Below are 15,984 nucleotides of genomic sequence, written 5' to 3'. Positions count from 1 at the left end.
GAAGCAGCACCAGGAAGATGGAGGTGAAGAGAAACCAGTCGTAACTATTTACATATTTATATTAACGAAGTATTTACAAAGGATATATGTACAAAAAGGCGATTCGGTCTCAAATGGCAAGTTTTGATTCTGAACTATTTGATTGTTCTGTCGTAGCTAGGCAACGGTGTTGCCGTGCGATAATACTAAATTCGCCACAACCTCATTACTAGCAATTCACCATGTCAGGTTGACCTCCACGCGGTTCCCTCTGTAAACCATCGTGATAATTTTTTTTTTTGACAATTCACACAGCGCTACCTTGGCCCATGTTAAGCTAGCTAAAGCTTGTGTTATGGGTACTAGATAACTGATACGTATACATAGATATTTTTTTTATAAATACATACATATTATACATAGAAAAACACCCAGACCGATACAAACAATCATACTCATGAATACAAAAGTTTGTGCCGTGCGAGGAATCGAACCCGCGACCATCGGTCGTAAAGCGGTGTGCTATATCACTAGACCACCGAGGTCGTCGGCCTGACCTGACCTTTCGCTCATCTTGTCATCTTCCACTGGGGCCCCGCCAGCGTAAATCGTTAGCGCCGGCGTGTGCACCATTCCATTATCATCCATAAAAAAAAACATTTACCACAAGACAGGCCGTATGCTTGTTTGCCACCATCGTAATATAAAAAAATAAAGCTATAGGTTCAAACGCCTAGTAGTAGCGCAAATTTCGTAATAAAAAAACAATCAATGTTAGATTTTTATTCAAATTATTGCATATTCTAGTCCACATATAAATAAAAAAGTTATTTTTAAGAATTATTCATAAAAAATATTCACAACTTATGATATCCATAGGCATATCAGTATTTATTATTAAAATAGTTTTTTTTATGTAATTGGATGAACAACCTGACACCACATGCTGACAACCCACTTAAGTACCCAAATAAGTGATAATCTATAAATATGAACAGCACTACAGACATCACGTTATCATGTGACCGTGATACCACTCATGCACAGACATACGCCGTCATATTGTCAGTATAATATACATATTTATATTTTTAAATATCACAAGTCATATTCATTAATAAAAAAATAATTGCACATTATCGTACATTTTTGTATCTGTAGAATATTATTAATATAATTATTAAGTATATACTTAATTATAATGGGTTATTACATTATCAGAGATATGTGAGTCGATCGATCTAGATTTCACATAAGTATGATAGTGTAACGTCCCTTAAGGTACTATTCTTTTTTCAAATCTCACTAACCACCTTAATTTTTAATAAATTCTATATTTACAAATTCTTAATTTAAAATATCTTATGTCTTATCAGTTTTTTTCACTCCATTTTCAAATCAGGCAAAGATCAAATAATATATACTGTCTTCAAGAACTAATATGACTATTTTCCTTATGCCATTATGAAGATTTTTTTCCCCTCATTTTCAAATGAGGCAAAGACCAAATAATATATACAGTCTTCTAGAACTAAGATTATTATTTTCTTATGCCGTATGGACATTTTTTTGACTCCGTTTTCAAATGAGGCAAAGACCATATAACAGATGCAAACTTCAAGAACTGACTATTTTTATTTTAGTTATGTACGTTCACTACATAACTAAAATGATATTTACTTCTAGGTCTTTTTCCATGAGTAATACATTTCCAGTGGCTTGTTCATCTGTAACAAACAAAAATAAATTAAATCAAACAAATTTATATTGCGATAAGCTTACCAGCGTAAAGTTCAATATATAAATTTCAATAAAAACTATAGCCTATGTGTTATCCTGATGCTATATAGTCTATATAGCTATATTTTTGTAAAGTTTCATCAAAATCCGTCAAGTAGTGTTTGCGTGAAAGAGTAACAAACATACATACTCACAAACTTTCGCGTTTATCTATACATACAAATAAAATTGGAGTGTCTATTTGTAATATTGAAATAACCATTTTTTTACTACATGCATATGAATATAAGTACGGTATATACACCAAAATAACATTTTTTACAATTCTTGTCTGTCTGTTCCGAGCCGGAACAAACAGACAGACTGATAAACATTCTTCTCTGAAATGGATGGAGCTATTTTGACAGGACTTTTATTGGCAGGTAGCTGATGTAATAAGGAGTAACTTAGGCTACTTTTGATTTTAGGAAAATAAAGTAAATATCCACGCGGACGGAGTCGCGAGTACAGCTAGTAATATTAAGAAGATAACATATCTATTATGTTATCCTCATTAAGGCACAATCCTTTTTTTTAAACCTTACCTTCCAAAATTTTTCGTTTATCTGCCTCAGAGTTTGAGAGCCAGTCAGAGGCACATACTGGTCTGCTGATGGTGTGACATAAATGCAGAAGTTGAGAAGACGGTAGGCCTCTGGTAATTCCGCGTCCAGGTCCAGTGTGAGTCGCATTGCTAAATACTTGCTTAAATGGTCAACTGAAAAACAAATTATTTATAATAATTAGGATAATTCACACAGCGCCCTCTAGATGTCGCTGTGTGACTTTTTTTTTTATGGATGATAATGGAATGGTGCACCCACCTACGCTAACGGTTTACGCTGGCGGGGCACCAGTGGAGGATGATAAGATGAGCATGAAGTCAGGTCAGTTAGCCCATCGTGACAAATTCACCAAGAATTTATCACGATGGTTTCCAGGGGGAACCACGTGGAGGTCAACCTGACATGGTACATTGCTAGCAATAAGATGATCAGTCCACATTACTAACAATCCCCATTCCCCCCTCGCTGTGTGACTAGCAATGCACCAGGTCAGGTTGACCTACACGCGGTTCCCCTGGAAACCATCGTTATTCATTCTTGGTGAATTTGTCACAATGGGCTAACTCACCTGACCTCATGCACATTTTATTATCCTCCACTGGTGCCCCGCCAGCGTAAACCGTTAGTGCAGGCGGTGTACAATTCCATTATCATCCATAAAAACCAAAGCAAGGACTTGTGGAGTGGCTGAAGGACAATCTCGCCTGACGGATATCACGCCAGTTTGAGGGCACTGCGAGGGTGTTCAAACCTCAGCTCGGGCCGTCATAATTTCGATCCCTGTTGCAATTGGAACACACAAGTTTCTTGCTCATTCTTCTTGTGATGAATCTGCATTCCGAATGAGTGGTAGAATCAAAATATGACTATTCAAAAGTGCTTGTACCTACTGCGTACCTTGTAATGAGTTTATTAGAATAAAGATTTTTTCTATTTTCTATTTTCTAATTGGACGGGGATGTAATATGAACTTCAATCTCTGCATATAGTCTCTCATCTGGGCCTTTGTGCATGTTATCGGAATAGAATGGAATAGAATAGAATAGAAAATCATTTATTCAAATAAACTTAATTTAAGCACTTTTGAATAGTCATAACAATTTGTTTTTTATCTACCACTCGTTCGGAAAGCTGTCTCATCACAAGAAGAACGAGCAAGAAACTTGTGTGTTGCTCTTTTAAATATTCCTTGTAAGTTTACATTTACAAGTCGAAACATGTGAATACAAACTACCAACAAGCACTAATTTTTTGGGTCAAATATAAGGAAGGTCGGAGGGTCTCTTATTACTCTTACCTGATGCATTAGCAGTTGTCTTCAAGTATCTAACAGAGCAGTCTTCCAGAGCTTTCATGAGCTGGTTGTCACCCATCATCTCGGTGGGGTGGGGCTTAAACACCAGCTCTATTTCATTCGGATTCAAAGGTTCACTGTCACCTTCTGTGTCCATTGAGTTCTCACCTTCAGTCCTGGAAAGATATTTAACATGTTAAAGACCGCATGCCCACTGGTGGGTCACTGCGCAATGAAACTAAATTTACATTTTGGGACCGGGTAATTTTAAAAAATAAGAAAAGGTAGTTTTTTTATACAATAATCATACTCATGAATACAAATGTTTGTGCCGTGTGAGGAATCGAACCCGCGACCATTGGATGAAAGTCGATGTACTTAATCGCTGCTAGACCATTGGGGCCCTAATACAATCTTTATTTAAATAAACTTATTGAAATGTACATTAAATTTTAAAAATTATTTTCAGTGTACCAAATAAACAATTTTCTTTCTTTCTTTCGAATAGTCATATTTTTTTATATTTTGCTAAATCTTGTGTTATGGGTACTAGACAACTGATACAAATACATAGATATTTTTTTTCGTTATTATAAGTTAGAAGTAAGGCGGTGTGATAAACCGCTAGACCACTGAGGCCTGCAATAAAAAATAATGAAGATCCTGGGCTGTGTGGTGCTGCATGTAGAGACTGGTCTTCTCTGATAACTATGACTGATTCATTTTGTTACTCAAATAACTAATTTTTCACTTATATCAACTTTCCTATTTTTCGTACTACTCTAATGCTGTTGGCCAATACAGTTTCGCTTGACGATAGGAGGCGAGTGCAGATGGCATTACAAACCAAAGGAAGGACTTATGGAGCGGCTGCAGGCAGACTCCTGATTGACGGATACAACTTTAGTTTGAGGGCACCAATAGGGCTTCGAACCTTTTCTATTAAACAAGAAGTTTGTACAGAATGGAATCAAACTTACTATCATCAGAAGTGAGTTGGGGTCCCAAACATCTAGACCACTGAGGCCATGAAAAATATAATAATGGCTGTCACTCTCTGTCAGGCCAGCCATAAGCTTGTTTGTCATAACAATTGCATATACAAATAATAAAGAAATACAGACCTGCCATCACTCAATTCACTTTCCTCGCTGAGCTCCGATGTCAAAATTGACTTTGTCCGTTTCATGATGCTAGTGTTCTTGGATAATGAGCTCACACTTGACAGAACGGGGGACGGTGTGCTTCTAAATGACGCTGGATTAGTGGTCACCAGACCAAGGTTTGGGTTTCCTGTACAATTATCTTTAGACGTATTCCCGCCATTTTCAGCAGCGCCATCTTTGTTTACATTCAAATCAGGCGCGTTGTTCTCATCCTGAGTCTTTCTACCTCTCTGCAGTCTATTTTGGGATTGAAACTTAATCCCTTCCGTAATAGAATTAACTAAGGACGTCGACATATTCAATTTCGCCAACAGACGCTCCTGATGAGCCTCATATTCGTCTCTACTCGGATAAATTTTAGATATTAACAAATCGAAATTTGGATCCGGACGGAGAGAACGCTTTGACACCAATTTTTTTCTACAGGTGGGACATTCTTTGTTGCCAGAGCGCAAAGCTGTCACGATGCAGTCCGAACAGAATCTGTGCAGGCATTCCTTCGTTGTCATAGTCTTTTTCAGCATATCCAAACATATAGGGCACATTAATTCACTGTGTAAACTTCGAGGGGAAACAGCGATTTCGGTTGCGTCCACAATCACTTCCTGAGGCATACGGTGCAGTTCATAAAGAGAGAGTTCGTGTAATTGTTATATTAAAAATGAAGTTAACATATTAAGTATTAGTTCTAAAGTCTTAAGGGGTTTGTTCAGGGAAGGCTCTGTCGACGACATCTTCGCGTTTGGTAATGTTCACGTAAATAACTACACAATTATTTACAAAAAACTACAAATATAACAATCAACAAATACAAACGTCCATGTTTGTTCAAATGTTTTTTTTTAATTGCTAGTGATGTGCAACAGCTGTTGTTTGTACAGTTCTGAGTATAATCAATCAGTATAAGTCATGTAGTAAAATTTTATGACTATTACTTTTATCCTTTATTACAAAAATTATATTAAAAAACAATGATAGTCATATTTTAATAAAATTATCATAATTTAAGTGTGAAAAGTGATCTTAATTTTGAAAACAATATTTTGTTTATTTTATAAATTTTCGTTATAAAACTAAAAATGTACACTGATATAAAAGTTGGCATATAAATGATTAGTAAATTTAAATTGAATAATAAGATATGCATTATCTGTTTTATATATTGTAATCTGTTTGAAGTGCATTACAACGAAAAGTATGTCTCATAAATCAATACCTTAATTACTAAATGATAATTATACTGATTACTTCCAAGTATTACATTAATGATTTACAATAATTGTCTCTCTGATTCTCTCGGTATCACAATTCTTGGGCGTTCCACTAAATTATATTCCAAATTTAGAATTTCTGCAACGAATGAGTCCATAACCGATAAGCACGGTGCTTTGTATGGCGAACCGTGAGTGTCGACCAATTTTCTTATAGTTCTTTGTCTCGCATGGAATGTCATTAAATGTCCCATTAAACAATATAACAGTCTTCCATAAACTTTGTTATCACAACAGAGGTTAGAATATGACTCCATATTTTGGAGAACATAGTTAAAAATGCGCTGTGATTTTACACAGCCCTCAAATAAATAATATATGCACAATAAGTTATGAATAAACTGTTCACTATTTAAATTTACCTCACAAATCATCTCCATTAGATTAGTTTTTCTGTCTGTGTCCACAATGTTTGTGTAATCGACAAGAAATGTATTCGGTACCTCTACATTTGTTATCAAAGTCAGTATAAACTTATTGAAATGTTCCAAATAAGCCACAGAAGATCTTATCAATAGATTCAAACTGAACCAATTGTATCTTCTTTTCAAGAAGACGAGTAAAAAGTATTTATGGAACACATCTAAAAATTCCTCATCAATATTTTCTGTTTCGAATAGATATGTGCATATTTTGTTTATAGCTTTTATAGATATGTTATTAGCCACTCCAATACACGAGTAATTACTTTTCAAACATTCCTCTCTTAAATAATTAAAGTTTTTTATTGGATCGGCTTCAACAAGTTTGTAAAGTGATTTGTTTTTTACGTTATTTTTACAAATAATAGAGTGTTTTTCAGCAACCTCATATAAAGGATAATCATTACTCCGATTCCATACTTCGTTTCTCAATAAATAGTTCAAATTTATTCGCTTCTCACCGATTATTAGTGACCAGCCATTTTTATTCGGCATTGTTTCATTACTGCTTGCATTTTGACGTCCAGATTTTTCAGGGCAGTAATCCATCGTCATGTTCAAGCCAAATAATCACAAAACTTCACTATTTTATTATAAACTTATTATTAATAACTCACAATATTTTAATATTTATTATAAATCAGTAATATAATATATTATTACACACTTCAATGGCTTGTTGATAATAAATTTAGAAAATAAATGTAGTCACTTGGAAGGTAATTTGCGAACGGCTAACGTCCAGCGATGTAAAACAACTAACGACAGATTTCATTGTCAATACCATCTTTGAGTTCAGGTAGTCGGAGCTTCATATGCTATCCCCACCAGATGTTTTGTTTAAGTTGTAATATACCACGTGCGGATTTCATTTTAAGGACAATAGATCTTGTCCTGGCTATTCATTGTTTTCTTTCTGTTAGATACTTAAGTATATGAGATCTTGTTGTATGTAGTAAAAATATATTTGTTTTTATTTTGCAATTACAAGGATAGTTGGCGTGTCTGTAATATAGAAAATTATTAGGTAAAGTTTATAAGATATTTTTAGAAACTTATACATATAAATAAAATTGGAGTGTCTATTTGTAATATTGAAATAACCGTTTATTTACCTATTAGGTATTACCTATTACCTATTATATACCTATTAGGTTCCACATGATTATGATATAAATACGGTACATACACCAAAATAACATTTTATACCATTTTTGTCTGTCTGTCTGTTTATTCCGGCTAATCTATGGACCGATTTTGACGGGACTTTTTTTGGCAGGTAGCTAATGTAATAAGGAGTAACTTAGGTTACTCTTACTTTATAAAAATTCTTTCATTTTAGAAAAATAATATTTCGCGGGTGTAAAAAAGAAGAAATTAGTTTGTTTTTTGTTTTTTAAAAGGATGTCACAAGCGCTGTCTAAATATAATAGTTGTGGAATAAAATAATTTTACATCTTTACAGAACTACTATTATATTTAGATAGCGCTTGTGATATGCTTTTAAAAAACAAAAAACAAATTTATTTGTTCTTTTTTACACTCTCTTCTAATTTTCAAACGCGTTTGAAAATTGGAATAAAATAATTTTACGTCTTTACAGAACAACTATTAGTTTTTTAAAAGGATGTCACAAGCGCTATCTAAATATAATAGTAGTTCTGTAAAGACGTAAAACTCTTTTATTCCAATTTTCAAACGCGTTTGAAAATTAGAAGAGCGTGTAAAAAAGAACAAATAAATTTGTTTTTTTGTTTTTTAAAAGGATGTCACAAGCGCTATCTAAATATATTAGTTGTTCTGTAAAGATGTAAAATTCTTTTATTCCAATTTTCAAACGCGTTTGAAAATTAGAAGAGCGTGTAAAAAAGAACAAATAAATTTGTTTTTTTGTTTTTTAAAAGGATGTCACAAGCACTATCTAAATATAATAGTAGTTCTGTAAAGACGTAAAATTCTTTTATTCCAATTTTCAAACGCGTTTGAAAATTAAAAGAGAGTGTAAAAAAGAAAAAATAAATATGTTTTTTTGTTTTTTAAAAGGATGTCACAAGCGCTATCTAAATATAATAGTAGTTCTGTAAAGACGTAAAATTCTTTTATTCCAATTTTCAAACGCGTTTGAAAATTAAAAGAGAGTGTAAAAAAGAAAAAATAAATATGTTTTTTTGTTTTTTAAAAGGATGTCACAAGCGCTATCTAAATATATTAGTTGTTCTGTAAAGATGTTAATTCTTTTATTCCAATTTTCAAACGCGTTTGAAAATTAGAAGAGAGTGTAAAAAAAAACAAATAAATTTGTTTTTTGTTTTTTAAAAGGATGTCACAAGCACTATCTAAATATAATAGTAGTTCTGTAAACATGTAAAATTCTTTTATTCCAATTTTCCTCGTAAAACCCTTCAGCGGGAACAGCTGGTTTATAATAAATCTATACAGCTTCAGTGTTTCAGTGTGATATAAGCTATATGTATTTTTTATATATACAAGTCTCACAACCGGGTAATTTTATAAATCTAACTAGCTTTTGCCCGCGATCTCGCTCGCGTTAATTTATCCCCTTAGGGGTGGAATTTATCAAAATCCTTTCTTAGGGGATGCCTACGTCATATCATCTATCTGCATGCCAAATTTCAGCCCGATCCGTCCAGTGGTTTGGGCTGTGCGTTGATATATTACTATGTCAGTCACCTTTGAGTTATATACATGTATATAGATAAAAAACAATAAAATGTTTACAAAAAAGACTATGCTAACAAAAGGCGGCTTTATCGCTCAAAGCAATCTCTTACAGACAACCTGGTATTAATTGTATTATAAAATATTTACAGGACTTATTATAGGAAATAATAGAACCTACGTGCAATATGCTACGCCGACCTAAATACATAAAACCAGTTATTTACACTGTAAGCTAAACCTCATTTCAATTGTAATAACCTGTAGTCACCCGAAAAAAGGCTTAGAAGTTTATAAAAACAGTTTTCGTTTTATTTGTACACTTTTTTTGCACCAGTTACAGTAAAATATTAATTAATATAAAAATGTGTACATACAATGATGAGTACAAAAGGCGGCCATATCGCTAAGGAAACTCTTACAGGCAACTTTTAGGTAGACGGTGAAGTTATAAGAAAAAGGTGGTACAAATGAAAACACGACTAATATAGGTATAAATAATACATAGAAATATTTAAATAAATAAAGATTCATCTTTGACTAATATCGATTTAAGATTAGATTTCTAAATCAGGTTTTGTCAATCCCTAGTGGTAAACATCAACTGACTTTAAAGCAATATGAAGTGAGCATAGAATTAAGTGACGTGAACATATCAATGAAATAGTAGAATCATTGGTCATTTCATTTCAGTTCATATCATGTATTTTAATTCATCAGTCGTTGTTTACATTTAAATCAATATAGCTGTTATTTTTGTAAATTATTTGTTACGATAAAAAAAATATATTTGTGTTTATGCCGGTTAAATAGCAGCGGTAAGTTCCTTTAATATATACTGATTTATATCAAAATATTTATTAATAATATTATAATTATAATACTAAGCTATTTCCTGAAAGGAAAATGATTATTATATTATACGTACCCACTTGTTTTTATGTTGTTTTATATGTGCATTTTTATTTAGATGGTATACCTACTCAATCTCATTTAAAAAATAATTTTACAGATACAATAAAAATATTCGTTTAGTTGTTTAATCTGTACTTACTTACTTACTTTTATAAATATGAACTTACCGGTTTATTTTGATATGAGATGATATGGCTATGATAATGTAACGCTAATGTAAGATGACAGAGGGAAAAGTGATTGTTAGTAATTTGGAGTGATGATCTTATTGCTAGCAATGTACCATGTCAGGTTGACCTCCACGCGGTTCCCCCTGGAAACCATCGTGATAAATTCTTGGTGAATTTGTCACGATGTGCTAACTGACCTGACCTCATGTTCATCTTATCATCCTCCACTGAAGCCCCGCCAGTGTAAACCATTAGCGCAGGCGGGTGCACCATTACATTATCATCATAAGAAAAAAAATCTTTTTACCTGTCAACATGCACGTGTCTTTCCTGGTGTTTTAGGCACCCATCGGCTACTGCAAGATTATATTGTTTATTAGCTGTTCTCGCGACTTCGTCCGCGTGGAATTTAACGTTATTTTTATAAAATAAAAGTAGCCTAAGTTTCTCCTTATTACATCAGTTACCTACCAAAAAAAGTCCCATCAAATTCGGTCAAGCCATTTCAGAGATTAGCCGGACAAACAGACAGACAGATAAAAATGAAGAATAATAATAATAATAAGAATGGTAAAAATGTTATTTTGGTATATGTACCATATTTATGCATGTACTTAGTAAAACATTGTTATTTCAATATTACAAACAGATACTACAATTTTATTTATATGTATAGAAAAGGAGCTGTTCAAAGTCCCTGTTGTATCATTAATATATGTATGTATGTATGTATGTATATAAGTCCTTTATTTAATATTTATTTTATTTATTGTTGTGAACATTATTATCTTAATCATTACACAGTATAAAACAAAGTCGCTGTCGCTGTCTGTCCCTATGTATGCTTAAATCTTTAAAACTACGCAACGGATTTTGAAGCGGTTTTTTTAATAGATAGAGTGATTCAAGAGAAAGGTTTATATATGTAACTAGCTGTTTCTCGACTTCGTCCGCGTGGAATTTAACATTATTTTTCTAAAATAAAAGTAGCCTAACCCTAGCCTTATTACATCAGCTACCTGCTGGCTGACCTGATTAGCCGGAACAAACAGACAGACAGATAAAAATGGTAAAAAATGTTATTTTGGTGTATGTACCGTATATATATTCATATGCATGTAGTAAAAAACGGTTATTTCAATATTACAAACAGACACTCCAATTTTATTTATATGTATACATGTACACATGTACGAAGCAGGAGCTAGTTTCTAATAATGTACAACTTTATTGATTGGCCAAATGACACTCATCTAGTGCCGTGACAGCGAACTAATAAAAAAAGTAACAGGACTCGAGCCCGTTCACCGTTGTGTATCCGCTTGTTATAACGAAGTCTAGAATCTAGAATAGCATGCAAGTATTTGCGCCAATTTTTTTTTGTAAAACCAGTTGTACGTTGTACTCATTCCACTATATCTATGAAGTTCTCTATATATTTCTTTATATCTATGAAGTTCTTCATTATAATTCTGTTAGAACAGAAATTTCCTATACATATAAATAAAATTGGAATGTAGAAATAGAAATAATCTTCATTCAAATAAACTTATTACAAGCACTTTTGAATAGTCATATTTTGATTCTACCACTCATTCGGAATGCAGATTCATCACAAGAAGAACGAGCGAGAAACTTGTGTGTTGCTCTTTTGAATATTTTTTTTTATATAAATGATTACAGTATAACAAGTAAGAGGCATGCGATAATCAACATAGAAATCGCTACGCACTCATTATTAGTGTAATCAGATAATATTGTCAGCGCTATGGATTTTAAGTTTTTCAAAAAAACCTTATTATAGTTAACGAATACTGTGTCTATTTGTAATATTGAAATAACCGTTTTTTACTACATGCATATGAATATAAATACGGTACATACACCAAAATAACATTTTTTACAATTTTTATTTATCTGTCCGTCTGTCTGCCTGTTTGTTCCGGCTAATCTCTGGTATGGCTGGACCGACTTTGACAGGATTTTTTTTGGCAGGTAGCTCATGTAGTCATTAGTAACTTAGGCTACTTCTGTTTTAGAAAAATAAAGTTAAACTCCACGCTGTTACGCTCCACGCAGCACAATTAAATGTTTGCCGGAACCAGAAGAAAAAAAATATAGTTTATAGAATATCCTTATATACAAAAATTACGTGTCACGTTGTTTGTCCGCGATGGACTCCTAAACTACTGAACCGATTGCAAATTTGATTTGCACATTGTGTGCAATTTGATTCAACTTGAAAGATAGGATAGCTTACATCTCAATTTATAGTCGCAATATTATTATATTGCAAATTATTTTTCTATTTTTTTTTATGGATGATAATGTAATGGTGCACCCGCCTGTGCTAACGGTATACGCTGGCGGGGCACCAGTGGAGGATGATAAGAACATGAGGTCAGGTCAGTTAGCACATCGTGACAAATTCACCAGGAATTTATTACGATGGTTTCCAGGAACCACGAGGAGGTTAACCTGACAATAGTACATTGCTAATAATGGATTAGTCCACACTACTAACCCTTTACCCCCGGTAAATAGGTTCGAAGTCATAATAGATAGATAAATGCATTATTCACTAATAATGCATTATGACAACCTCGGTGGTCTAGTGGTTTAGCACACCGCTTTACTATCCCATGATCGTGGGTTCGATTCCTCGCACGTTACAAACATTTGTATTCATTAGTATGATTGTTTGTATCGGTCTGGGTGTTTTCTATGTATAATATTTATTTATTTATTTAAACTCTTTATTGCACCAGACAAAGAAAACACACAAAATGATATAATACATAAACTGATATGTGTTTATTTTAAAAAAATGTATCCATGTATTTATATAACTTGTCTAGTACCCATAACACAAACTCTGCTTAGCTTGGGAGTAGATGGCGCTGTGTTAATTGTCCTGAGATATTATTATTATTCAACTACATACACATATCATACATGAGATACATTTTATAAATAGAAATAAAGTTTACAAATTAAATAATACTGAAATATAATGTTACGAAATAAAATAAAAATGGAGGTGGCTTTATGTGTCGCAATGATGAAGAGGCAACCAACTCAGCATGAAGCTACAGATAACTCTGCAGCGCTGATATTCTGTTGGCTCCTATATTTGTGTTATTCAAATAATTAATCTATAATGTTGACAAAACCGTTAACTTATCTGTTTTGTGGTTAACCGATATGTCATAATAGTTTAATAATGAGTTTCTTATCTTAACTTGAAAATACGTTAAATATATTTATGTACTAGATGACTCCGCGACTTCGTCTGGTTGGAATTTAACTTAATTTTCTGAAATAAAAGTAGCGTAAGTTACTCGTTATTACATCAGCTACCTGCCAAAAAATGTCCCGTCAAAACCGGTCCAGCCATTTCAGAGATTAGCCGGAACAAACAGATAAAATAAATTGTGAATTGTAAAAAATGTTATTTTGGTGTATGTACCGTATTTATATTCATATGCATGTAGTAAAAAACGGTTACATCAATATTACAAACAAACACTTCAATTTTATTTATATGTATATGTATTACCACTCAGAATACGAGCTGAGTTTCTTGTCAGTTCTTCTCATCTCGAAATCATTCCGAACTGACGGTAGATTTGACATATCATAAGAGTCTGTAATAGACCTACATGAATAAAGATATTTTGAATTTGAATTTCTATTAACAAACCAACTGGTAATTGAACTGATTTCTAATTATAGTTAAAGTGTAACTCAATAGAGCGCGGCATGGTGACCGTACTTTTTTATAATTAGCGTGACATACAAACTGACAGCTTACCTGATGATAAGAGCTAACTGCGTAAAAGGGAATAACTACAAGAAATCTTCTATATCAGGGGCGGATCTACCTAAGGGTTTTTAGGGCTACAACCCAGGGCCCCAAGGATACAAAGAGCCCCCAGTCCTCACTGAAATTTAGATTTTTTTTTCTTTTCTTATCTGCAGTCAGTCCCAGAACTATGAGCAGATTTTTTGGGTGTGGGATCTAAGAATGTAGTGTCCACCCCAGCGGGAGAATCTACTCCTTAAGCATACTGCAATCATTACACAATGTCGCTGCTTTTTGGTCGCTTGGGGTAAAGTATTTGTAGTAATTGAGCAGCCAGTTGATTTGGGTGGTCACATAGTCGCTTTTTATATTTTTCTTTACAACTGAGGATCTCCTCCTTTACTGTCAGTACGCCAAGTTCCTTGTGAATTTCGTTGTTGGTGATGTACCAAGGGACATCCGATACTGTTCTCAGTATCAGACTTTGGGCCCTTTGAATGATGTTTATATTTGACTGTGACACACTTCCCCAAAGTTGTAAGCCGTATGTCCATACAGGTTTTAGAATGGACTTATAAATCAGTAGTTTATTGTCAATAGACAGTTTTGTATTTCGACCCATAAGCCAGTAAAGGTTTATATTTAGAATGAAAAAAAAATATCTAGAATGTTAAAAAACCTATCATAAGGTTGGCAACCCTGAGATCAGTCAACTCATGCAAGGGCGCGTCTATCGAAAGGAACGGGGAATTTCTGGTCGCTTGTTTTTGGTCGGTGTATTTTTTTAGTTGTGTAATATAATTAGGTAGACCACTAAGTAGATTTAGCTCAAGACTACTTAGTACTACAGTTAAATCGTTCATTATGTATTCCATACAGAAATCAGTCACTCATGTCTGTCACCGTACAATTACGTTCCATTTTACCAGAAAACTGAAAAGATCAAAAATAATATTACTTTAAATAAAAATGCATAAACTAAAAATAAATTTATTTCTATTTATCTATGTCTTCATTATAACTATTTCATTAATATATAATATTTGTTAATGTACTATTAGGCTGAAAATGAGTTTTAAATTACAAGTAGGAGTCATATACGGAGAAAAGGAACGGCGGGATATTTTTATTGGATCGATTCGAATGGTGACTATTTCAAATTCAAATTCAAATTCAAATTCAAAAATCATTTATTCATGTGAAAAAAATAACAAATAACGTCTTTTATATATTTTCAATTGATTATCGTAAAAAATTAACGCTTTATAAATATTTTTAGTTAAGTAATATATTTTTAATTTAGTTAAAATATTTTTCGAAAAACAACAACTTTCAATACAATTTTTAAAATGGAGTTTGACTTTTTGCATTTAGACCACTGTTAAACTAGGGGCATTGCAGGTCTAACTTTAGACCATAGACGAATCACGATTTAGAGATAAACTTCATTTTGTAATAAGGAATACATTGGTGAATGGTTTATTACTAGTGCTAAATCAGGTTTATCTTTTTGTAATAAGGCCTCACAAGTTCGCGATCCGCCCCTGTTCTACATATATAAAATTGAATTGCTGTTCGTTAGTCTCGCTAAATCTCGAGAACGGCTGAATCGATTTGGCTAATTTTAGTCTTGAAATATTCGTGGAAGTCCAGGGAGGTTTAAACGGTGATAAAATATGAAGAAATTGCATGTAAAATAGTAAAAACAAGAATTATATTTTCTCACACAAACTGCTGATACCTGTCAAATAGTGTGCGTTCAGAAATTTATTGCGTAACTAAACTTCAAAAAACTTTTGACATATATAATTTTGGGATCAACTAGTAATAAATAAATAAATTACTCTGGACAATTAACACAGTTAATTAACATAATTAACAAGTGCGAGGAGTCGAACCCGCGACCATATGATCAGTTAGATGATTGTTGTAGATGGC

At 33.0% G+C, this 15,984-nt stretch overlaps 1 protein-coding gene across 1 annotated transcript; it reads right to left on the bottom strand.

Annotated features, from left to right (window-relative positions):
- Positions 1 to 1,361: 1,361 nt before the first annotated feature.
- Positions 1,362 to 7,032, bottom strand: LOC131842786 (E3 ubiquitin-protein ligase RING1-like). Its single transcript, XM_059191353.1, has 5 exons — positions 6,939 to 7,032; positions 4,743 to 5,433; positions 3,622 to 3,794; positions 2,304 to 2,476; positions 1,362 to 1,706 (listed from the first exon to the last, which is right to left on the bottom strand). Exons 1-5 carry the CDS (start codon positions 7,030 to 7,032, stop codon positions 1,662 to 1,664), a joined length of 1,176 nt encoding a protein of 391 aa, XP_059047336.1. The 3' UTR covers positions 1,362 to 1,661.
- Positions 7,033 to 15,984: the final 8,952 nt, after the last annotated feature.

This window comes from Achroia grisella, unplaced genomic scaffold (genome assembly GCF_030625045.1).
Source record: "Achroia grisella isolate CSIRO2021 unplaced genomic scaffold, CSIRO_AGI_Agris_v1 utg2471, whole genome shotgun sequence".
Lineage (NCBI taxonomy): Eukaryota > Metazoa > Arthropoda > Insecta > Lepidoptera > Pyralidae > Achroia > Achroia grisella.
The sequence above is the reverse complement of the archived record's forward strand: the minus strand, read 5'-3'. Positions and strand labels throughout refer to the sequence as shown.